The 27151-nt window shown below is 38.0% G+C and overlaps 1 protein-coding gene across 1 annotated transcript in view; it reads right to left on the minus strand.

Moving 5' to 3' along the window:
- Positions 1-974: 974 nt before the first annotated feature.
- The window catches only part of pias1a (protein inhibitor of activated STAT, 1a), a 70069-nt gene continuing 43892 nt past the window's right edge, over positions 975-27151 (minus strand). The window contains 13 exon segments of the mRNA XM_036584244.1: positions 975-6054; positions 6161-6201; positions 8622-8761; positions 9939-10119; positions 13357-13487; positions 13967-14127; positions 15032-15105; positions 16690-16711; positions 16713-16796; positions 20654-20788; positions 20947-21037; positions 21154-21201; positions 22467-22551. Coding sequence (XP_036440137.1) covers positions 5746-6054; positions 6161-6201; positions 8622-8761; positions 9939-10119; positions 13357-13487; positions 13967-14127; positions 15032-15105; positions 16690-16711; positions 16713-16796; positions 20654-20788; positions 20947-21037; positions 21154-21201; positions 22467-22551 — 1502 coding nt within the window. The 3' untranslated portion in view covers positions 975-5745.

Raw genomic sequence — 27151 nt, forward strand, 5'->3', positions numbered from 1 at the left:
AATATGAGAATAGAAATGACAATGTAACTTGTTTATTTACTCCCTACTGTTTTGTCTCAAAACAAGTTGGTGTTTCTAGCAATAAATAGAGATAAAGCACAAGTCTGGACTGTCTCAGGGCCCTGAGGACCAGTTTGAGAACCACTGCGTTAGATTACACAGTTAAGATTATGAAATTATAAATTATCAGTATACCAAGTTGTGAAGGATCTGTTTGGAAACAGTTACTATGGATGTGGTACATTCCGAATAAGAATATGATAATTAGGCATCAGGAAGGTCCGTGTAGTGTTGATGGAAAGCTAACTGGAGAGGTATGTTGGATCTCGTGGGTGTATAATGTGTCAGGATCTATATGAGGGACTCAGTAAAGATTTCTAGTGTGGTCGCCTCGTTGTCACTCCAGTGGTTATGCAACTGGCTAAATATCATAAACAAGAGGCTATTAAAAGTGTCCCTTGTATCTTGATGTTCCCTCTATGATAATTTTTATACATCACTATCCATTCAAATGTAAAATGTAAATGCTAAAGAGTGCTTTAAAGTCAACCTGAAATCAAAATGGACTCTTTGTACCTGGGTAGTTCATGCTTCTGGTCATATTAAGCATGGGTCATCATATCCTACCGCTTTAAAGACAAAGTACTTGTTTTCTCAAGTTTTCTTGTTGTGAATTTTTCCTGCCTTTAAAACATCTCAGTTTTGATGACACAATGCACCAGGTGGGTAACCAATAATACCATGTTTCACCTCCCCCTCTCCCTACCACAACCCCTATCATCAAGTGAAAACACTCAGCTAGCCCAAAGACCCTCCTTAATAATGTGTTTTCACTCAGAACTACATCACAGTGAGGATGAAAGATGTGTTTCAGTTACCAATTCATGCTGACTTTAAGCAGTTTCAGTGCGCATTTGTTATGAGCGATTCACTGAAATTAAACGTGTTCCACTGAAACAAAGAACAAAAAAGGATTTCAAAGTTAACTCAATGCATTTATTACATCTAAACATCTCTAAATAAACAGGTAACATTCATTAAGTAAACAATTTCTTCCAATGCATGTAATAAATATTTTTTTTCCTTAGTACTTTATACAAACCGACATTGTTCTATTGTACAATATTTCTTCCACATCTCCTTAAAAAGCCGTTTTCTCTCGTAGGACATGCCACAGACAAAGTAAGTGAATTTTAAGGCAGTGAGCGCAGATGTCAGCTTATGTGAAATGGAACATAATAAAATAAGATTCGACTTCGACACCAAGTCCACTTGTAGCACAGTTTTTGCATCTAAAAAATATATAAATCATCTCAACGCGATGCTCCGGTATTCAACGTCAGAACACAAATACACGTTACGGAAACATCCATGTTCTCACGATTACCCTTACGTCAAAACACACGCACACACACTCACTCACTCACACACACAACCCCACCTTTAACCTTTCCCTTTATCAATCACTGCAAAACACTGACATCAACCTCATTTCATGAAAGATAATGATCAAATTTTTGTTGCTCTTTCATGTGTAACAAGTAATTCCAAGTCATTTTACATAAAATAAAAGGGAACCAGAAAAAACATCGTTGCTGAAATACTAGTCAATAAGAATAAGTCCTTTAGAAGGTAGATATGTTTATGTTGGACTACGCCTTATGCTTCCAATAATAAGTGCAAAGGCTATTTGAGACATGCCACAGCTGTAGCTTTACGTCGTACTTTTAAGCAACTTGAGGTCAACTGACAAGGGACACAAATGCCTTCAGTCACCATAGCAACCACAGATTGATTTAATGTTGGTCTGGTGCTGAATGTGACACGCTCCGCATCAGTTACTTCAGCAAATGTGACAAGTCTGTGTTTAACGGTGTCAGAGACGCGGGGGACTGAGAGCAGGTTTCATAACCGCCAGCAAAGCACGGGAGCGAAAATTACACGAAGCTGCAGCCTGTAGTTTGTCTCTGGCTGTGAATAAAGCTCACGTCCCCAATGGGTGGTCTCTGACACAGGAGAAATAATCATTAAAACAAGTCAACTGGAATAAACTACTAACATGTCGGTTACATGTGAGACGGACTGAGGAACGGCTTGTCTTTTCTAGACATCGTCGTTAGACTACTGAGTGACAACGAACAATACAATCTGAAACAAAATGATGCAGTTAAATTACAAAAGAACAAGAAACGAAATCCTTAAATAACATCTTAAATACTGTTTTATAACAGCATACACTGAAAAATAATGCAATGAATTGACTCAAACATACTGTACTGTCCAAAAGTCAGAGACCACACTTCATTCACTAAATGTCCATTATTCAATTTCAGCATCAGGGGAAAAAAAGACAATACACACTTAACAGAAAATTCCAGAAGCCTTAACAACTAAATATAATATTTTCTAGTATTTAGTCTGTCCATCTTTTTTCATTTTTTATGGCTTTCAGTTTTTCAAAGAAATCCGCTAGAAGATATTTTTCCACACCGTTAAATTTTAGTCTTACAACTTCTTACAAATCCGAGTAATCCCAAACTCGCTCAGTGATGTCTGGACTTTGAGATGGCCAGTCCATTGTTCTGAGAACACCAGCAGCTTCTTTGTTTGATTTGCAAATGTTCTTCTTTTAGTCTGTTTCATTTTCTCAGTAAGGGCTTCTTGACAGCTACACATGCTTTCAGACTCATAGTGTTGTCTTCTCACAGTGGAAGGATGGACAGAAACACTTGTGGATTTTTTCAGATCTAAAGCAAGAGTGGAGCTTGGTTTCCTCCTCTCTCTCAAAGTTGAAAGCTTTAAATACTGTTTATCTGATGGTGACGGTTTTGGTGGTCTACCAATTCTTGGCAGATCTTGCCGTCCCATTTTCTTTACATCTTTGAATAATTTATTGTACTCTAGATTTGGAAACTCTTTATACAACTGTGGACTGTTTGTATGTAATCACCTCACAAATATCTGAAATACATTAAAAATAAATAACAAGTACTTCATGGCTGTTTTGACTAGAACTTAAATAAATGAAGAGTGGTCTCTGACATTTGCCCAGTACTGTATATTCATTTCCACATGAATAAAATCTACCACATCAACACAATTTCCAAAATTAGGTCAATTGAATGATTCAACTGTGTTATAATATCGGCATGTGGAAATGATGTTTTAATCAAACAAACTAATGCATGTTTTCAGTGTAGAACAACAACACATAAAAATACTGGCGGCTTTTTATGCACCTAGAAGAAAAATGGTCCGGAGAGAGAGAGAATCAGTCTGCCACGCTACGGAGGCTAAATAAGGACATAATGATCCTATCATAATTATCTCAGTCAGAAATGCAATTAGGCTTTGGGACAAAATCTGGACACTGCTTAGGCCCAGAAAACTCAAGTTACTCAGTACAGACCGCATACACACACACACACACACACACACACACCACACACACACACAAGCAGGCTGATAGGAGGCTTTAAATAGCCTGAATCTTCACAGGCCAAAAAAGTTACCTTTTACCTTTATTAATTTAAATCACTCATTAAATAAATATATCTTTCTTTTTAACTCAGAAAGCGTCGAGCCGTGAAGAGAACAGTCATGCACATCCAGGTCAGGATGTTATTTGATATTCTGAGAGAGACACTTTGAAGTAGGCCTTTTCTCTCTCTTCTATTACGATGAATCAGTTTTAGTGGTTTATAAAAAGAGGAGGGTTCATGGCAGTTCTGTTGATAAAAGTGTCTGTTGAAAGCCACAATGTTTAACCTGGAAGCGCTGTGAGTAGATACGGTTTCTAGCTTATCTACTTATTTATTATGAAGGCCAAATCCATTTGTGGATGGGAGCAGTTGTGAAGGTCACAAGTTACCGTCAACTCAATACTAGTCATCAGAAATAGTGAGAAAAAGATAATGAAGAGTGGTTTTAAAAGACCTGTGTGTCTTTTGGAAAATGCTGCAAGACTCCAGACCCTGAACAACCCAACAGGACACTGAACTGATTGGGTGAGCGCGTAAGTTGGGGTAAAGGAACACTCCAGTGTTTTTCAATGTAAGCTCATCAGCTGCATCTCTAGCATTAGGAATTAGCTGCTCTCTCTGTGATTCTCATACAGAAGAACTATGAGATGTCTGAACTTTGTATTCCACCAGAGGGCAGTGTAGAACCATACGCGTCAGAGTTTATCTGTTTAATCTTAAGAGGGAAACAGAGACAGACTACTGCAGCTGGATAAAGGCTAAGGATACCTAAAAGTTATGTGATGCAATATGTTACGATGGGACTTGGCTAGTAACATTAGCTGAGTTATAAACAGCATTTGTCTGTTTATCTTCAAGGCTTCAGAGTGATCCTGAGTGGCATCACTGTCTTTAGTAGCCTGATGAGTTTGGTGCGTTATTATTAAACTATTTTTCGCATAATGCCTTACAAATTTGGTATCAAATTTGAGTGAAATGTCCATCCCTATCTCTGATCAGTTACTTCAAACAATAATTTCAACCCATTTCCCTGTCCTCAGTAGAAAAACTGAAATCCTGTTGCTTCAAAACATGCTTATAGCTCATAATAGATGCCAATGAGCAGGTGCTGATTTCTGTTCTTTTGTAAATATAGGAATATTACTGTCCATCAAGTACATCGAGATGCAGCAGACAGAGATTAGGGTAAAAAATTCTGAAGTATTCCTTTAAAATACTTTATAGTCCAAAATGGAATCAGTTAAGACACAACTAGGTCCCTGTTTCTTAGTTTTTCACTCAGACTAACCAAGCTTTTTCATCAGAAATACAAAAACCTTTCGGGCCGGCACACTGTGGAACCTCTGTAGAAAAGAAAAAGAGAGAAATACACAAAATGAGTCACAGATAAAGCATGAAACAAGCAAATGAGACAGCAAGCAAGCAAGCGAGAAAGAATGGATGCCTTTCTGTGGCGTCGCTTTTGGCATTGTGCAATCAAAAAACAAAAGTGGTCTGAGAAATCAAAGATGAAGTTCCACACTAATTCTCAATCAAGATAATTCCTAAGACGGACACGTGACAGTACAAGCAGAGCACAATCCGTCTGCTCTAAAGTATAAATAAGCGATTAAGAACAAAATATATAATAATGGCAGTCAATCGTCATTAATCCGTTCCCCATCGTATATTCCTGAAGGTAAAGGAATGCTTGTTAACAGTTCATATACTTCATATAATTTAAAAGTATTACAAAACCATCTGCGAATTGAAAAACACTGCCAGCTCAAGAGAGTCAGTCTGAGCAGAGAAGCATGTCTGGGTCCATCTGGAGACGCGGACAACCAACTGGCTGAAGGACAGTGAAGTCCTTGTGTGGGAGGGTTGCACCTTTGACGAGGAATTAGAAACGATACTGAATGTAATGTGGCCAAAAAAATATCTAAAAAGATACAAAATATTAATAGCAGTATAATCAAGGGGACAACAAAATGAAGATTTGTGATGAAATCAAAAGTCTTTTTTTCCTTGGAAGAAAACAAAACAAACAAAAGATAAACCCCTTCGTTATTCGCAGAATAGGAAAAAAATGTCTTTCGAGTTTATATATACAAAAAGTAAAACTGAAAATATATTTGTTCTCTGTACACGGCAACGTTCATCATTGTTTTGGAAAATCGAACAAAAAAAACCCTCACTTTTCTCATCTGGGTCTTTCGTACTGTTTTCCTGCCAACGTTGAGTGTCTCTCAGTCTGTTTGGCGCTGGAGTATGTGAACGTGGATCAGTCTAAGGAGATAACATCCGGGATGGAGCCATATATGGCTGTGGCCATGGCCGTGTCGGAGGCAGAGCGGGGTACAGCGGGCAGGCCGTGGGCTTCTCGCAGGCTGCTGGATGACACCAGGCTGCCGCTGGAGCTGCTGCTGTTGCTGCGATTGACGTTAACGGGGGCATGGATGGCGCTGCTGCTGACTGGGGTGCTGGGGGGGTCCAGAAAGAGCTGCGACGAGCTGTATGGCAGAAAACGGTTCAGGAGGAGATCATGGTCTTCAGACGCTGATGCGGCCGCTGCCATCACCATGTTATAGTGCTGAGAGAGAATAAAGAAAAGAAGCTTTCAGGTTTCATTTAAACAATTTGACTACTAGTTGACAATTTAAGTCTCTGGAAATGTGTGTAAAAGGAACCACTCTTACCTGATGATTCTCTCCTTGTAAAAAGGAGAAAAAGTTCAGATCTGTGTAAAATAGAAAGAATATAAGTCACTCTTTTTATTTTCATACTTACCATGTTCACCAAATATTAAAATATTGCTAGGGCATGTGTGTGCATTCTACTTTCCAAGTCATTATATTGCATATGAAGTACAAGACAAAGTTTGTTTTTACAAAAAAGTTTCAAAAAAGTTGGCACGGTATATGAAATGCTAATAAAATTAGAAAGCAGTGATTAGTAATGTCTGTTTGACCTGTATTAAATTGAAAACGGTGCAAAAGCATATTATTTGATGTTTTCCACTGTGAAGTTTTTTTACGAATATACGTTAATTCCAAATTTGATGCCTGCAACACATTCCAAAAACACTGGGACAGGAGCATGTTTTCCACTGTGTTACATCATCTTTCCCTAACTAATCATGTGGGGACTGAAGACACAAACTGATCCAGTTTTGAAATCAGATTTTGTTGTTCCTCTGTTATACAAGCCTTCAGCTGTGCAACCGTACGGACCTTCACTGTTTTATTTTGAATTTAATAATGCACACACATTTTAAATGGGAGACAGCTTTGGACTGCAGGCAGACCAGTCTAGCATCTGCACTCTCTGCCATGCTGTTTTAAACACATGCAGAATGTGGCTAGAAGTTACCCACTAATATCCCCCCATGCCATGACAGACTCTGCTCTTGAACTTTACACTGGTAACAATTTGGATTGGCTGTATTCTTCTTTGGTCCGGAGAACACAACATCCATTATTTCCATTTGAAAGGTTGACATGTTTCCGCTGTGCATTAGTCCATTTCAGGTGAGCTTGAGCCCAGGTAAGTCAGTAGCTGCTGACATATGACTTTTGCTGTGCACAGTCTTAACTTGCACCAGTGGATGCAGCGACTGACGGTAATTATTGACAACATTTTGTCAAAGAATTTCTGAGCTCATGTGGTGACATCCATCACAAAAGCGTGAATTTTTTTAATGCAGTGCCGTCCGAGCGGTCAAAGGTCATGAGCAATCAGTTGTGGTTTTTGGCCTCGCACAGAAATTTCACTGGATTCCCTGAATCTTTTGATGATATTATACAATGTAGTGAGATGTAATCCTTACAATTGGTCATTGAGGAATGTTTTTTCTAAACTGATGGATTTTTTGCTGATGTATTTTTGAATAAATTGGTGAGCTTTATTTTTAAGCCTTGCTCATAAAGGATTAGGCCTTTCCTGGATGCTTCTCCTATACCCAAGCGTGACTGTATCACCTGTTTAAGATGATTTTTGAACATTTTACAATGCTACTAGTCTTTTACTTGCTCAGTGCTAACATGTTGAAGGCACCAAAAACAGAATGAGCTTATATTTACAAAAAACAATCAAGTTGATAAGGTAAAACATTACATTACATTACATTACTTGCCTTTGTAATGTTTTCAATCGGCTACAGATCAAAGTAGTCTTACAAACCACTGCTTCCTGTTTTTGCCCAGCAATGGACTGGCTACAGGTCCAGGGTGTGTCCTGCCTTCCGCCCAATGACCGGTGGGATAGGCTCCAGCACCCCCCAGAAGGATGAGCGGTTGAAATAATGTGTGCGTGTGTGCTTCCTGTTTTTACTTGCATTTTACCTACTTTCCCAACTTTTTTGGAACTGGGTTTCTAAATCTTTCTTTTCTTTCATAAGAAAACCTCAATTCAAGTGATGTATGGCCAAGTGCAACACATTATCAGGGAAGGTGTTCTTGCCTGATGCTAGATGGGGTGGTGGAGGGGGGGCATTATTATTATTATTATTGGCTAATATTATTTTCCACCGCCAGCTTATATATAATGACATAACCAAAGTCAAAAGTAGAGATGGCATATCAGTACCGATGGGTATTGGGGTGATATCAGCAGAAAATGCTGGATCGCATATCAGAGGAAAAATACAATGAATCTGATCCAATTCTTTCACACTCATGTCAAGTTGTTAACTGTGTATTTTTGACAAATTATTCAAAACAAAAACAAATCAGTTCTGAGAGGAGTTTCCGCTGGTAACACTGGTAATACAGAGTGGCTTCCCATTGAAATGTAATAAATTCTTCTAGGCAGCACACACTCTTTGTGTGTTTTGTGTGTGTGTGTGTATGTAAAGTGATAAAATGCTGACAGTATTTTGTTGAGATATCGGCCTATTTTATTACTTTATGAGAAATTAGGAAGATGAACACAATATATATTTTTCATGAAAATATGTAAAAGAGCACATAAACTAACAAGGTAAAATAAGTCAATTCTGAAATTTTTTCAAGTTGAAGTTACATTAACTAATGTTAGACAAGATGTTTAGGACATAACAGGGTGTTCTTACGACAGCGATATTCTACTTTTCAGAATATTTCTATGAATGTGGATTTCTGTGTGTGTGTGTGTGTGTGTGTGTTGTGTGTGTGTACACACCTGACAGGTCGTTGGGGGTAGGATAATAGTGACGGTAGTCCTGTATGAGGGGCGGTGGAGGGGGGATGTAGTTGGTCTCCACTTGAGGCATGCTGGGAGTTCGACTCACAGGAGATGGCTGCGTACACAGATTTAACACTCTATAGAACAACAACACACACACACACACACACACACACACACACACAGGTACGGGGATGAGAGTCAGAATTTTCGAATATTTAAACAGTTATGACAAGTTTACACAAAATTTTGATTTTTAGTTTTTTTATACACAAAATAACTACTCTTTAACATTATACATTCTCATATTGGTCAACAAAGTGATGCCTGGACACTATACTCCATCAAATGGCAATGTAAAGCCTGCGTCTTATGTTGTGACCAGATCTATTTAGTCTAAAGAAGGAAGCAAAGAAAATCTACTGCAGCTGGCTAAAAGCTTTCATACACTGGACGAGAACGATGCCAGCGGATTTTGGCACCGGAGCAGATATTACAAAGCGCAGGTATAGCACATAGGAAGCGTCGCAGAAAAACGCAGATTAACACCAAGCTAAAGCCCATTTTGCACTATAGATAGAGACTTAATGGAATAAAACTTTCACTATTGTTTAGCGATTTTATCCGGTTTGGTATCAGCTAACTAACACTTCACAAACTCACAGTTTTCCAAGCTAAAAGGTACAAGATGACACATCCGTTTATCTTCTGTAAATTTCAAGCCACGTTATCCACTATGGATTTGTGGTCTGAGTGTGGGAATAATATAGTACAGTAAGAGTAGCCCTGTGTTTATGAATCTGTTGAATTACAGACGAACCCAGTATTAAAAATGTATGGACTATCCTACATTTACCTTAAATAAATTCCATTCATTTTTGCCGGTAACACTGTCGCCATGTCAACGTTTGCATGGCTTCATGCCGCTGTAGGTCACGTATCACTATGAGGTGGAGAACGATGTTTTTTTCAATGGAAATGTGAATGGAGCATAAGAGTGGCACCCCTGTCTCTGGTGGCGTTTTTGAAGTGGCGAGTTGTTTGCTAATAGTTTTCAAATAATACATTACAAATTCAAATATCAAACTCAACTAAAACGTCCATCCCTACACAGGTACACAGCAAGGATATAGCATTAAAAACATTATACACAAATAAACAAGGACAAGAATTACATCACATTACAGCAACATCTTGTTTACAATGAGCAGACTATATACAATACTTTTGACTGTAACTGCCCATTCACATCAGCAAAAACATGTCAAGCTTTTAAATGCCAAAGTGAATTCAGAACTTCTCATACATACTCACCCCTTATTCATCTGTGGGGAGGTGGGTGAGAGAGAGGGGCAGCTTCGTTTTGGAGGGGGCTCTTCATCCTCCTCATCCTCAGACGAGCTGTCTAGAGTCAAGTCGATCACTTCCACTTTCTTGTTGTTGCTGTTCGTGTGCGAGTTGGATTTCTGATCTGAAGCTGATGTCCGACACCCGCCTGCCAGCATGAGCACATGGAAGAGAATGGAGGCAGGATGTGTATGATGGACTCATTCACACTGATATTGCTCTTATATATTATTCTGTCTATACTCTATCCTTCATTCTTCTTGTGTCTTCCAAGCTACAATATCTCTAGCCACAGCCCACAACCACCCAGCTCTCCCACAATTATAATACCCCACATCTAAGGTTCACCAATGTGTTTGTAATGCATAGTGAAGTGTATCGCAGTCACGGTAGGGAGCAATATAACCAGAGTATTTTGTGCATATCTTGCAGTAGTTACAACTGGTTATAACTACAGAAAACTATATCTACTGCCCTGATGCTCAACTCAATTACTGAAGAGCTGCTAACCATCATCAGCCTGCTCAGCTCCGTCTCTTTGAAGTTTCAGATGTTCAAAGTCATTTTACTGAGTCTCCTCGAAAACTTCTTCCAATGTTATGGTCGATGAAAGATTTTTTTGTGCTTAATTGGATGACTAATGCCTTTCACATTCTCTGACAGGCAATTTACAAAGTTTAATATAATATTAGCACACTTGACATTCTCCTAATTATTCTTGAAACCCATTTACATTTAGGATTACAAAAAATCCCCAAAGCCAAAGAAAGGTGAAAGCATAATGAAAACTAAGAAAGATCAAGACATATACTTCACAAAAGAAAGAATGTTAATTTAAGCAATGTTAGTAAACTTTGAATAAATATAAACAAAAAATGAAACAGATGAAAAAGACAGATTGTATATTAGCACAAAAAAGCATGACACATGGATCACAACAAGCAGGCTATCACATAATCCACATTAAAACCCCTAGTTACAGTTGGGATCTCAAGTCTTATGTCAATTACAATTAAGAAAACAGTGAATAGAATTAAGAGAAGCACATGATTATAACCAAGTATGCCTTTTAAACCAAAGTTGGTTCTTTCAGGTCTTTGCTTTTTCATTTGCAATTTCATTTTCTATATTTCCTACATGGGGTTGCTGCACAATTTTTAAAATCAAACTCAATGCTTTTTATACCTTTTTAGGACCTCAATAAAGCAGAATTAATACCCTTTTCACCACACAACAATACACACAATCAAATATGGCTTGTGCTATTGTGTATGTTCCCCAAACATATATGGACTTGAGCTATGTGATTATTCAATCCATACAGAAGTCTTTTCTGTGTCTTTGTCAGTTCTGCTGTCCTCTACCTCTTCATCAGTGGTCAGTTTCTGTTGTTCACTGTTGTTTTTATATTTTTAGTTGGCAGACTATTTGGAATTAGTTTAATATACATATTGACTCTTTTCAGTTGGTCTTTAGGCATCATCTCACAATTTAATTAGAGGTTCCTTTTTTGTCTCCTAATCTCCTAATCCAATCTGAGTGCTTTAATATCGGCCTACTTTATTTTCAGTCTACTTTGTCAAAATCATTCACAGCTTAATATTGACCTCCTTGACTATTTGGCTACTAGTTATTTGAAATTCTACAGTTAAATCACTTTGTCCTCTATATTTGCATAGTGGTATACAAATTGAACAATATCTTTTTTTGTGGACTAAGCGTCATGAATACCACTCTGATATTTATAGTAGTTGCTCCTTCAGCGAACCATTCCTGCTAATGCTGGTTTAATACAGTTTTGTATAGTTTGGTTCTTGCACTAACTGGCAGAATCCAGACTTGGAGTGTAAGCCATGTATTCACAGTTTACACGCCTATGTTTAGGAGAAAGGTGGCTAGTTCAAACACAGTTGACACACCAGAATTACAGATATTATACTATGCATTTTCCACTGCAGACTCCAGACATTTAGACTGCTTCTGAAAACGCACTCTCTGCCGCAGGTTGTCTGCTCAATGACAGTGGAGTAAACAGAGAGCAAAAAAGAAATAAAAGAGACTTAATAGAGACAATCCCTGATCCACTAAGGAACGGACATCCTCAACTTTAATACCGCTAAAAGTAAAAAATAAAACATTCTAAGACCGTCTATGATCTTATAATTTTAACACCTATTTTAAGACATTATAAGACTTTTTAAGGATCTGCAGAAACCATGTCACAACAGTGTGATGTGTTCTGAAATAACCTTTTCTGACCTCTGAAAGTAAACTTTTAATGAATGAGATGAATGAGTTGAGGCTATGAACATAGCCTTTGACAATTTCTGTGCCCGTAACACCACTGAACAGTAAGTGAGGCTTCTTAAAGGGTTTAAAAACTTTAAACATGGCTTCTCCTTAGATAGTGTATCAGCTCTGGAGACTACGGAAGAGACTATGGGTCTTTTTTGGCTAACTATCAGAGCCTTGCTAACTGAACAGCCATATTCAGGTTTTTTTTTTTCTCTGATTCATTATTGCATGAAGTCCATGAGATGGATTTGTTTGGTTAGTTTGATAGGCTTTTCACTTATGCATGTTGTACATTCACATCATTATAATAGACTAATACAATGGAATATAAGAGATTGTTCTCTTTTACTTGTTAAGGAGGAATTCTTTCATGTTGTTAGTCTGGAGAAAACTGCAAATAAAAAAAAACCCCTTAATATCCAGAAGAATTTACAATCGACAAGTAACTGCATTTCAGCCTCTTTTCACTAATCATATTCACATTTTTTTGTATTTAGGTTGCAGAGGTTTTTTGGTTAAAATGACTTGGAATAGTATTAGTATTGAATTGCATTGATTTACCAGACTGTTTAGCGACTGTTACCACTAGCCCTGCCTATGAAGTAAGCTGTAACTTTTGCACTAATTTAGCTTTTGGCTCATCTGTTCAAAAACAGTAGGTGCTAAGAATGATGTTTATGTTTGTTAGCAGAGAAGTATACGTTGCTTACATAAAAGTATTATTAATTTTGCACAAAATAATTTAAGATTATTAAGCAAAGAGCAAAATGTGTTAGCTTGTTCCTCCCACACCCCTACTGTTACACATCCGAAATCTTTTTAGTGTAAATGCTGTTACAGGCATTGATTTTTCCACCCGACTTACTGTTTACGCACTGTTCTGTAAGCAAAGCTAGGCCAGGCAACCACAAACCCACACACACACAGATAACACAGAGGCAGTCCAAGATTAATTTAGGAAAAGAAAAACTCTTACTCTTACTGTTGTTACCAAACTGCAGACTTTTTCACTAATTCTACATGAATGTGTGGATGTGTTAGTAACAATTTCTATATAACAAGCACATATAAATTACAAATAGGTAATTACCATCTACGCCGTTACATGAAGCAGACACCTCCTGCACCTCCTTTTTCGACCTCATGGGGGCCCAACTCCCATCCTCTTTAAACTGAATCTCATCGCAGTCTACACAGCTGTTTAGAATCTCCATAAACAACCTACAGAGTGAGAGACAGAATGAGAAAGATAAAGAGAGGCAAAACAATAGTGATAAAAGTGAACTTTACCCATTTGTTCTTTGTTCATGACTAATAACCTTGCTTTTCATTTATGTTACCTTTAATGCATATGTAATTTACTTTGGCATTAATGAAAATATGACATTTTTGCCAATAAAGCATGATAAAACACTGCATTGAGAGCGAGAGAGGCAGACAGAGAAGGAGAGAAAGGGTGAGAAAGATAGAGACACACAGACACACACAGAGACTAAAAGAGAAAGACGGGAGAAAAACAGAAAGACAGACAGAGAGAGAGAGGGAGAGAGACAGAGTAAAAGAGAGAAAGAAAAAGAAAAAAAAAGAAAAAGAAAGGGGAGTGGGGAGGGAGGGTGATTCTGAGCTTTTGAGAGTATACTGGTTTACACCCTTGAAAATGAAGATGTTCATATGTTTGTGTGTGTTGCAGGCAGTCATACCCATCAATAATAAGGTGTTCATAGGGGGCTTTCTTGTCACAGACAGGACACACCCAGGTGGGCTTCTTCTCATTCATCTGGATGTAGAGTGTGGCATCAAAACACTGCAGGTGTGAACACGTCACCGCCCGGCATGGAATCAACAGCCGCATCTTCCCCAGCTGCATACACATACGCACAGACATGGAGGCAAAACACACACCCCGCATAGACAACGCACACACACACACACAGGTGGAGAGACAAAGCAAAGAGTGTAATATCAGTTCCACAAGGAAGCGCACATACATGCACAGTAAAGTATGACTGACAAAGGTACTGTTCAGACAGGGTTAGTTTGGGTGATGTAAGTGGGGTGGGGTGATGTAATTTTACCATAGGATGTCTGTATTATTTATGCCTAATCCGCATGGGATAAAATCACAATACAAATTACAGAGGTAGATTTACGCTCTGCATTTATTTCAGAAAAGAGTACAAAATGTCAAAATTGCTTGATCTGAGCCACAGAGAACACACATAAAAGCTTCTTCAATTTATTTAATGCAATAATAACTTATACAGCGTAGACTGAAATACTATAATCTAGACACAAGAAGCATATTTTAACATGTTTAACAAAATTTCAAGTTTTTGGTAATGCAAAAATTTTTTAAATGATAACATACATTTGATACGTATCAAATACGAGACAGTTGAAAGCTGAAATTGGAGAGTAGCAGCATCGTAATAGAATCATTTCATATATTTTTTTTAAATTTACTGAAAACAGTGATCTCACACTTTTGAATTGTCATTCCAACCTTTTAAAAGTTAGAGTATATTTGACAAAAGAAGATTAATGAGAAAGTTTTGCATACATGAATCACTGTTTAAGTATCTCCATTTCAAAATACCTTCATAACAGAGGGCTGTTTTGAACAAAGCTGAAACTAGGCATTTCAAAACAGAGGCATGAATCTTAAGGCTTCAGGCCTGATAAGGCTCTGAGCTATCAGACTGCATGTACAGACATGTGAGATGCTTATAAAAGAAAAGGATGTGCGTATGAGCATGTACGCTTACCGGACACAGTAACGACACTCGCAGACTGGTTGTGGCAATTTCACTGTCTGGGTCAGCTGTTAATTTTTCTTTGACTGCAGAAAAAGCAGACAGTGTTATCCTCGGGCAGTGAGAAAACACATTTTCAATCAAGCTAAAAAGATATGTCTAGCATGTGACCAAATACCAAATTAATCCACAGCATGCTGCAAGAAAATGCAACTCTACTCAAGACTGCAAGTACAGACTTGCAAATATCCATCTCAGTGACAACAGATGGAAAAAAGAAAAAAACAAAGTAAAGCTGAATTTTAGCAGTCTGACATGAGGCTTGTCACGACCATGAAATTTTATCAGACGATTAATTGCCATATGAATGTTTAAATTATAAAGCAATTTAATTGTCTTTTTGTTGTAAGTAACTATCAAAATACAAGCCTAAAGAGGCCAAAATGGCTGATTAGCCATCTTATTTCCTAATTGTCCATATTCAGTAGCTAGCAACTGAATACAGAAACAACTCAAGCTTAAATAAAGAAAAGTCACATGACGTGTCTCAGCAAATGTGTTTTCTGCTTTCTTTGTATGTGTGCATTAGCCTCAACCCAACTGATGAAAATGCATCTACTTCACATTGCTGGTTGTGGCATAAACATCTGACTCGGGCCAACAACTGTGCAATATAATTGCAGTCAATTTAAATAACTGCAATCAAATCAGATCAAATAATTGTGATCAGGCAATCGTGACCAGTCTACATTAGCCAACATGACCCCAGTGGAAAAAAAAAAAAAAACACACACACGAAAAAAAAAAAACTACTCAAAAAATTAGCTTTGGTGGAAGTTCTCCACATACATAGGAAGGTGGAGTTAGGGTGAATCTCAAATGGCTTGCTACTCCCTATAAAGTGCACTACACAGATCATGGAACTATGGCTTCTACATCCATATAGCGCTCTAAAATGTTAAACAGAGAGTCATGCAGCTAATGACTGAACGCAAATGCCTTTCTGCTTGACATATAAAGCAAAATTTGGGTTTAGAAGGCATTATTTCATGACCTACATCGTGCACTACATAGGGAGCAGGGAACCATTTATGATTCAGCCTTACTCTTGTTACCTACAAAGACAGCTTCTAGCCACAGCCTCAACAGCAGCTTTGCTGCAGCATGCTAACACATAATTTATCAGGGTCTCCAGACAGCATGGTAATAAATTAGAAAAAGCAAGCTGGAGCATTCGGTACAACTGCCTTGAGCCCAGGTGCTATTAGACTAGAATTTATAACCTGTTGTGGCAATTACAGGAGCATTCTTTTAGCATTAACAAGCTAGCTCAGACAGTTTATAGGCTGCAGCGTGGAATATGTGGCCATTCAAGCATTTTGGAAGATTTGTGAGGCTGACTAAGGAATAAAATCCTAGCAATCTGTTCACCCAGACCATGATATTGTTGGATATGCGTTTATTTTTATTTATTTATTTATTTTTTTTCAAATGAAGATTATATGGGAGTTTTGCAATTATGACACTTTCTGACAAATGAAGACAGGTTTCGACATACAAAGAATATTTTATAGCTTCTGATTCTTTTAACACTGACTGCTTTGTTCAAATTAGCTATACATGCCTGTTTTGACCCTAGATCACGCACAGTAACTAGTGAATGTTCTTACTGAGAGCTATGGAGTGGTCTGGGATTTCTGATGCCCTTGGCACGGAGTCTCTGTAACAGGGCTGTAGACGACTGCTGCTTCACCAGATACACCGCCATAGAGTAACTCTACAAGAGAACACATACAGCACTTTAAATACATGATCATGTCAGCAGGGAGTTATGTGTGATGATGACTTCATCAGAACCCTGTACAAAGCTTAAAGCATTTCAAAAAATTATGCAACATGTACTCACCCATTTGGTCAGACACAGATGTGTGACAAATTAAACAAGGAAACAAATGAGTGGAGAGCTTGCAGACAGGTGTACTGTATGATCCTACCAGTGTTGTAGCTGGGCATATATGCACATGTGCCCTGTTTACTGACTTTTTTTTTTTTTACTAAGCTGTTGCCTATATGTTGCCTAATAATGAGTTTATGTGTATCTCCACTGTAATCCAAGTGGCCTCTCAAATTCAGAAGATGATTAATAAATTTCTTTTTCATTCTTTTTGAAGACTTTAGATTACAGACATTAGGGCAATAGTACAGACAATATTAGAGGTACTTATAAATGTCCAGACCCTGGGCAAAAAGAGATAGCTCTTGGCTGTGACACATTTTTGTCTGGTTTTCATGGATACCACCACAGGATACCACAGTGTTCGAGTCTTCAACCAGCTGTCAGGCACACAGCTGCTGATTTGACTTCAAGTAATAGACAGATTGTGAATGAAAATTCCTGTGAATGTTCATTTTAATAAACAAAGAGCACTGAGTTGCTACAGGCATAAGCAAGAAACACTAATGTCAGCAAAGATGTTATATTTCTTTAGCATGATGTGTATGATAATTAACCTTGAGTCAGCCCCTACACAGTTACATTACACATGTGGTGTTGGGGTGAACCCGCGGGGAATAAAAGTGTGGAGGTGCTGTGTCCCTTCACACTGTTCTCCTCTTACATGACCTGCTGTTAGTGTGTGTGGGTCTGTGTGTATGTGTTTGTATATGTGTGTGTGAGGGTGTGAGGGTGGACAACATGGACAGGCTGCTGACTGGCCACAGCTGCAAAAGGGGAACCCTACGCTGACCACTTGTGATATTTAAAACATCTGGTATTTTTACATAAATTCTTATGGCTGTATTGATTTAAAAAACAATAATGTGGTGGGTCCACCAGATCCACTGAGTAACAAACACATCAACACCACACAAGGGTTAATCAGCTCACTATCTTCAAAATAGAGAGGTACCACAGTATAAAATTCCAAAACTGTAATGTTATGTAGTCAACACACACACACAAACACAAGCACAGTCTAGATGTGGTGATGGGGTGCATATTTATAGTATACTAACTTTTTGTCCTAGGTCTATCTACACCACTGCATCCTACTGTGGTCTGTGGAATATACACAAATGCTGAGCACTGCAGTTGATTTTGGATCAAGACAGCAAAAGAAAAAAATCTAAGTGACTTTGAAAGAAGGTTCATCATTGGGACACGCATGGCGAGAACTTCAGTCACAAAGTCTGCTTAACTGGCCTGTATATTTTAATAAGAATTATGACTAAAATGACATCTGCATTTAAACCTATGTGAAAGACATCAGTAAATATGGACTGGAAATTTTGGTCATAAGAGTCACCGTGATGTTCATGTATGCTTATTACACATTAAGAAAAACAGAAGAGCAACTCAAGTGACTGAGAACGTCAATGCAGAATGTACTCAGATGGTGTGAGAAAAACAGTCTGTCACCAATTACATAGAGAGGGATTTTATAGTAGAGTAGCAGTGCATAAACCCCTCATTACAAAGACAAATGCACATTTGAGAGTTCACTGGTGTACAAAAAATGAGAGTCAGATTCTCACCATATTCTCCACAAGTGGGTGAATGCAAGTGTGGCATACACCAAAAGAACAAGGCCTAAATGCTTGACCTCTACAGTGAGGGTGTCCGGTGACTTATGCAATGGGGGACATTTTACATTTTACTGACAATGATGTAAAAATGATGTAAATCATATGCTGTGGCCTTTGCAATCACCAGATCTCAATCCAATAGAAAACCTGGGGATTTTGGACTGATAGGTCAGCGAGTGCTCTCTACCACCATCATCAAAACACTAACTGAGGGAATATCTTTTAGAACAGTTCGAGACTTCTGCCAAGGTGCACTGAAGCTTTATGTTGATTATTCCTGTAATTTGTCACCAGTCTGTACATCCTGAATTACAATAAAACTCACATTGTTCATACTTCACAATTTAGCCATGCCAAGTAATGAAATTCTACTAATGAGAAGTCCTACTATTATGATACATATAAACACCTGACCTTAACACCCTAATGTTTTGACACATTCGCATTAGATTCCCACTACAACAGTTCACCGCTGAAACATATGGACACGTCTGCTCCAGGGCACCAGGCTGCTTGTAACCAATGAGCTCACAACCACCACAGGCATAATTCACATGACACTGGCTGAATGCAAAATGTTTGCCTATCTGACACACAGCACAGAATATAGGGCATGAGCTAATAGCTCTTGCACTAAAGGTCAAATTGAGTTATTTTGGACACAGATTCCGTTCCTTCACTCTTCACACTAAAGTAAAAAATGCAAAAAATTTACTGCACACTGGAACACCAACACATGCGAGTTCAGACATGGCTTATGATAATAAATGACATAAGCGCTAAAAGAACTTCCCCTGAGCAGTCGTGCTTTAAGTTCAAGCAGGTGGATAAGGGAACTGATGAGAAATATAAAGTAGCAGGAGGCTAATCTTAAAAGTAAGTAGTAATTTTAATGCAGGGGACTTTCTCATTTCATTAGCATTTATTTATAATAAGCAAGATAATGAATTCATTATGGTGTCATTTTCTGGTGCAAATGATAGCCGTCTTCAAGCTATGACTGTTTGGGTATGTTTCAGTCTTTTTAATATACTTAAATGTACAGTGTCCTCCAAAACTACTGTCACCCTTGGTAAAAGATGAGCAAAGATTGGTCTGACAAAAAATGTTTATCAGCTTGACCTTACAATGACAGTATGAGAGAAATAACCTTACAGTGAGGTAAATTATTCAAACAAAGAAAAATAAAAACACATTTGTCACAATTACTGGCACTTCTAGACGTTCTAATGAATGAAGTTTAATAAAAATGGGTTGACACATAAGTTTATTCCAAAATGTTTATGCATAATCATTTGTAACTAATTTGTGTGTGAAGAGTTTTGATAAGAATAACAGCTGACGTATAATGAATGCACTTTGTCAAAAATCAAGTGTTATATCTCTGGTAGCGGTGTTATTTCTCATAATACAGCAATGATATACTGTGTGTGTAAAACCTTCATATATTTCCATTCGTATTTGACCTTTTTAAAGTGCAAACTTGAGTCTGTGCGACTCGAAACTCGTATGTGGTCATGCATGACTTCCTGTTCACTGGTGTAAAAATATGAACCATTCTGTAGACCAAATACCCTTAGTCATTCTACAACATGGGAAAGATCAGAGAATAACACAGATGAAAGGAGACAAAAGGTTGCTGTCCTTCATAAAGCAAGCAATGTGCATAAAACACAGCTTTACACCTGAAAATACTCCACTATTAGGGCAATAATCAATTTTAATCTACTAGAGCTGTGATGAACCTGTGTGAATGAGGACAAAAATGTATTTGCTCCCACACGCTGTGGGGAGGATGGCTTGAAAGGCAAAACTTTCTAAAGCGGTCATAATCCCATAACTAAAGCAGTTGGCTTAATCCTGGGCTTATCAAGTCTCCAAACTCTAAATTAAATGACATCTACAGCAAGAAACTGTATGGAAGATATGGAAGACTTCTAGAAGAAAGTCTAATCATAAATGCTAGCACTTGGATTTTGAGAAACGAAAACAGAGCTGTTTGCTAACAAACATGAGCAGGAGCTTTAGTGGATTTAGACCAAAGCCTACCCTTCCAATCTCGGATGTCCAAGACACCACAATGGTGTTAGGGACGGTGGTGGACAGTCTGACCAGTGAGGTAATGTTAATGGGTCTGCTGGGACGCTTTGGTTCAACTCCATTTTTGGTGGGAGGAAGGTAGCCCTGCAGACAGACAAACAATTCCCAAAATCATAACTCTAAATAACAATCTTACTGCAGCCTAACCTTAGATGGTTTTACTGTGAAGCTTAACTGTCAGTAACTTTGGTTGTTTTTATTGAAAAAGAGAATATGTATCTATTTTTGGTTGTATTTCTCACCGGAAGATTACACGGCTTCCCATTGACTTTTACACAAAGGTTAGGAGGAAAGTGGTCTTCCTGTGGACAGCTGGTTTCTGATAAGCAAAACCTAGCGATGGAGACAGACTTCCTTAAACATTTTTTGGCCGTTAAGAAATACAGAACTGCTTTAGTTTTTTTATTACACGCATAAAGATGCACAACATGAACATACAGATTACTTACCGTAACTGTACTTGTACCATGAAGTCACATTTGGTCCCCAAGATGTCCCTAAAGATAAAATCACATACCATTACATTTAAATTGCACTTGCTTTCATAAACATTCCAGTCATGCTGAGAGGTGTCATGTGACTTGTATGCATAAAGAATAAACAACCTAGTTCTGCTTAAAGGGGAACTCCACTGATTTTTCAAAATTTCTGTGTAATTAAACGGTTTGCATGTCAACAGCATTCAGACTGGTTTAGTGTGAAATGCTTCATTCTAGAGAAACTTACCAAGTCAGAATTGTTCACAGTGGTGGTGATAGGAACCGGATGTCCGCCTCTAAAAGCTCCCTCACATAAAGTTATTACACTAAATGGTTATAAACACTCAGCCTCACGTCTGAGACTATGATAGTTTTGTAATTATGTTTTGGCCTAAAGCATATTTTAATCAATTTATTTTAAACTATTCATGGTGGAGGGAATCATGAAGGGTGTTCTAAGGCAAAACATTCCCCAAAGAATTTTTTTTTTTCAGATTTGACACTACTTTACAATCATCAACATTATATATAAAACTCAGACATGTGTAGCTTCACTGGTGGTTTTATTAAATAAAATGGCTATATTTGTGTAGACATGGCAACCACTGGTTTCCATCACCGCCACTGCAAAGAAATGAATATTTCACACCAAACCACTCTAAATAACTTTGTTTACATATCAACCACTGAATTATGCAGACGTTTTGAAAACTCGGTGGAATTCTCCTTTAAAGAGTCCATCAGCAAAAACCTACTAATAGAAAAATATTTTTGAATCACTACTAAATACTTTCCAGAATAGATCAACACTGATTAGAGACGATTTCTGGATTTCTGGTGTTTTACAAATTAAAATGAGAAAATTAAATTTGTTGTCTTAGTAAATGAAAGTAAATGAAATGTATTCATGAAAGATAATCAAAAACAGTGAAAACAGTGATGCTCTACATCATACGTCTCTGGAAGCTTATGAAAGGTGCATTTCTGGCCTGCATCTCCCTTAGAAAAGGATGCAGTGCACAGCTTAAGCTAAAGCGTTCATCTGTGAAACACTGTGAAAAAGTCAGAAACTAAAGTGTTTCAATTTAATTTCAAATAACTTGGCTAAAAGAACAATGATATTTCACATACAGTAAAATGGCCAGCTGAGAATTCAATGAGATGAGATGTGCAATCAGACTAAGGTCAGCAGTTAGGTCTGTATTATAATTAGGCTAGTTAGGCTAGTCAGGCTAGTCTTATTGTGAGCATGATACAAGTCCAGAGAGTGAAAGAGGACTTACATTGAACTGCTGATTTGCTGGACTTGCTGTGGCGTTAATGCAAAAGCAAAACATGTTTCTTGAAATCGCTGACTGTTGTCTGAAGCTGTAAATTGAAACAGAGGGAAAAAAAAGAGATCAAAATGAGATAAATGACTGCCAAGTCACGTAGTACATATGAACTTTTTTTCAACAAGAGTGATGCAAAAATCACTATTTTGACAGTCCCCTGTAGCTTTTCTACATATGCTCACATCGTTAACAGACTATCTGGCGAATAAGCTGACAATAAACAATGTTCATGTTTTATGCATTAGGATTTGGACCAGTGTCAGGGTAAGGTTTAGATGAGTATTGTATAAAAGTAAATTTAATAGATATTTAGTACAGTGGACAATCAAAATAAAGTAAGACACCTGACAAAAAAATATTTAACTGGTATCATTTACAGTGGCTGGTTTTCATGTATTCACAAGCTTCACAAGGATCAGATTGCCCCATTGTTTACAGAGATCCTGCATTATCTGATCTATGAAGTTCGACACTGAGATGTTCTCCACTTTCTAACCAAAAATATGATTGACACTGAAGAGAGGATCTCTTTCTAAAGAAATGCATGCACATTTCTAGGAAATCTAATCCGAATGCACACTTCAGAAAGTCTAAGCTATGAGTCAGTCTGTTTCGAGAAGATGAGAAAGGCAAACAGAAGAGCAAGAAGAATTGTCGCGCTTGGCTGTGCTATTGTTATTGTGGTTTGAAATGCAAATTAGACTACACTTAATAAAACCCCTGTCCTGGGACACAATCTAAAGACACCGCTTTTGGGGAGTCCCAACCTTCTCTTCTTTAGACCATAGCTTTCCATCTGCCCACCTGAGGAGGTAAGCCTCAATTCCTGTAAGTACGCATCAAACACAAGCGAATATTGGAATTGTAATTTTGTAATTTTGAAATCGTTCATATACAGCCTGTCATACTGCAGAGCAATATGTGCTACAGTCCATTAATTTAGCAGCCCCAGTTTTAAGTCTCTGAACTAGATCTTAATTATTCATAATTCATATAAGCAGCGGCAGAAGCAGACACCAGTGAAAACACTGGAAAAAAATCTGCCTGGCTTCTGTATAGACTACATTATAGTAGCACAACGGTTTCCTACACTCGTTCTAAAGTTCCCCTGCTCTAAAGCACACACTTTCAAAACAGGCTTGTTAGAGTTAGCTTGAAAAAAACTGACATTTATACTTTGTTGGTTTACAAACAAACACAATTTAAAAGACAATTTTTGTTTTCCCAATGTCTTTGAAATGTAATGCCTTTTGCATATCTCTAAAATGTCCTGTGATTTTTATATAAAACACAATGCACTAGTAGTTTCACATCCCCCTCTCATCATCCCCACCTATCATTGAGCGGAAATGCTCAGCATAGAGACCCTCCCTGATACCAGGTTTCACAGTACGAAAGAAAAGTGTTACGATCAGGGCTTCAAACTGGACTAAGGAACTTAAAACCGCAAACAAATAATATTTTTCTAGAAACAAAACAGCAACCAAAAATGTATTCATCCTCAATGGTTCCAGAACAGCTCTCATTTGAAATCTCTGTAACCCATCAACACCCCTGGTCAAATTGTTTTGTTGATTTTCTTAGTGAAAATAAGTTCAGTTTCCATTCATTTTCTCAGTTTAAAATAAGCTGAAAAAAGAAGAACAACAAAAAACAAGTGCCATAACAGACCACATTATGTGTTTTTTTCATCCGATATGTTCAAATCATCAAATAAACAGCATCTGTGCATTAAAATGTTTAAAAGTGTGCTCTCTGTAGAGGATGTGTTAACTTATTTTCACTTTTTATTTTCACAAAATCAACAAAAAGGTAATTTAACCAACATGCCAAAACCTTTGCATATGACTGTATGTCTTACCATAAAACTCAACCCCATTAACACAGATATTTTGGTTGTTTCGGTTGTCGCTATGCTGCACTAAACCAGTCTAGGGATGGGTATTCTGACTAAGCCAATTCTGTAGTTGAGTTCTCAAACACAAAAAACAGTAATAAAAAAATGTCTGTATGTGAACATTTCCTTATCAATACAAACACAGCTGTGGCTGTTGCAGCTTTGCAAACCTTTAAATAACAGATTTATTGGGTCAAGTGTGTTACGTCAGGGAAAACACCAACACATGCAGAACACAGTATTACAGAACAAGGCAAAAAGCATCATATTCTTGCAATCTAGAGAACTTCCTAGAAAACAATTAGTTAAAGGCAGGGCACCAAAAGGCCTCAAGCACTGCATGTACTTGGTGTTTCTGTGCTGGCCACTTGCATCACAAGTGAATAAAAGGACTGACACTAAAAGAGACAAAGAGCGCAAGACAGACAAGAGGAAGTGAGAGACAGAGAAAGACAGAGAGAGTGAGAATATGAGAGAGCAAGGTGAGAGAGTCTTGTCATACTAACAGGTATCCCACAGTGCTTCTCTCAATTGTGTTGAGCTTTCCTGGAAATATGATCACATGACCTGTTCATATTTTCCTTAAGGGACACACAGTGTCGCCCCCTCATCTCTAACCAAACACACCTATGTGTTTCACATATCGCTGTTCTCGGAATAAAACCCCGTATCTCCAAAATGAGACCTTTACGATAAAAGGAAAAAACATACTCTACTTTTAACGTAAGCGAATGGAACCAGATGTTTTTTCAAGTAATGTTGGGTCATTTTTTTGGTCCATTCATCAAGAAATTTACACACAAAAACTGAAAAATGACAAAAACGGAAATACGAGGTTGTGTTCCAACAGCACAGTATGTAAGTTCATAAGTTCACATATGTAATAACACACATACATACACACAAATTACAAATTATTAGACGTTATATGCAAACTGTACACTTTCCTCACTAGAATACATACAGCCTATCTTAGGTGAAATAAGTCCTCTCATGCACAGTAATCTTCTGTAGGTGAGAGTAGCCTAAAATAACCTCAGCTACGGCAACACAATCTCTCTCTCTGTCTCTCTCATCTCCTTCCATATCTCTCTCCAACTCAACTCTCTTCAATTAAGCCCAGTTCAATTCAGTCCAGCAAGCTTTACTGGTATGACCATATTTAGTTACAGTATTGCCAGCACTGCAAGCATTGCCACAGAAGAACAAGCTTTTACAACAGCAATGATTACAAGTAAAAAATAGCAGTTTAGATTGAAGATAATAATGAAGTTACAGAAAAATACATAATTAGGGAAACAAACAATGTTCCAGGTCTCAATTGCAATTGTACTGGGAATTGCAGTAGGTCTCTGCAGATAAATTGCTGCGTCAGTCTTACTGGGATTTTGACTCTGGCTTGTGTTGACATTTAACCCCTTGCCGTTTAATTACGTTAAACTCCTGTGTAAAAGTGCACATGTGAAACGGCCTTCAGTGAACTCAGGGCCAGCTGTGAGAGAGAAATCTTTTCTTTTCTCAGCTCTTGGCACTGCAGGGTTTTGTAGTGATTGGAGTAGGGGGCACAGGGACAGTATCCACAGTATAATTTTATATATTTATAGTATAATAATCCTTTTTTTGAGTAGAATTTGTGTAATAGTAGCAAAAGTAGCCATTCTGCTTCAGCTCAGCAGGTGTCATTTGTTGGTTTCTTCTGCATTCAGAGGAGACTTTTACAGCATTCACGGTGCATAATTTCAGCTATGTGTTTTGCCACTTGGTCAAGAGAAGCCCTTATAAACATAATTCAAGACAAAGTTGAACCGCTATACTAATGTGAATTTGTCATTTAATTGCACAGAATGTCTTGCATTCTTTCTCTCCAAGTTCACTGACTGACTCTAATCCCAAATACAGGTGCAGAGGTACTTTCCCCAACCATATCTCTCTTTCTTTCTTTCTCTCTCTCTTCACCTTAACTCTCTCCATATCTCTCTCCACCTCATTTCTTTCTCTCTTACTCCACCTCACCTCTCTCTCGTATCTCGTATCTCTCCCTACCACACCCCCTCTCCATCTATCCACCTCACTCCCTGTCTCCTTACCTCATCTCTCTGTTTCTACTGCATCTTTCTCTCTCCTCTTTCTCTCTATCCAGCTCATCTTTCTCTGTTTCCACTCCATCTCCGTCTCTCTCTACCTCATCTCTCTCTCTCAACCCATGTCCCTATCCCTCTCTTTACACCTCATCTTCCTCTCTTTCTTCTCCCTCTACCTTATCTTTCTCTCAACTTCTATATCCACTTCATCTTTCTTTTATCACCACCCTATCCCCACTGTCTCTCACTACCTCATATCTACCCCCTCTCTTCTTCTCTCTCGATTGTAACACCACTTCTTTACCTGCCTCAGTGCACAGCAGTGCAGTCAGAATACCAAATAAAATAATAAAATTCTGTATCTCTTTTTCTTACTCTCTTATGTTTTAATGCACACACACACACACACACACACATAAAACATATATTTGATATCAGTGAAAGGCAAAGACAGCTTATCTCTGCCTTTTTCTGATATCAAAATTATACAGAGAGAGAGAGAGAGAGAGAGATGGGAGGGGAAAAGAGAGAGAGATGTATACAGAAGAGAAGGAAAAAGTGAGAGAGGTGGGGAGAGAGACAGAACAAGAGAGTGCTAAGAGAGAGAAAGAGAGAGTAGTGAGAGAGAGAGAGGAGAGAGAAAGAGGGAGTCTCAC

Source organism: Colossoma macropomum, unplaced genomic scaffold (genome assembly GCF_904425465.1).
Source record: "Colossoma macropomum unplaced genomic scaffold, Colossoma_macropomum, whole genome shotgun sequence".
NCBI classification, from domain to species: domain Eukaryota; kingdom Metazoa; phylum Chordata; class Actinopteri; order Characiformes; family Serrasalmidae; genus Colossoma; species Colossoma macropomum.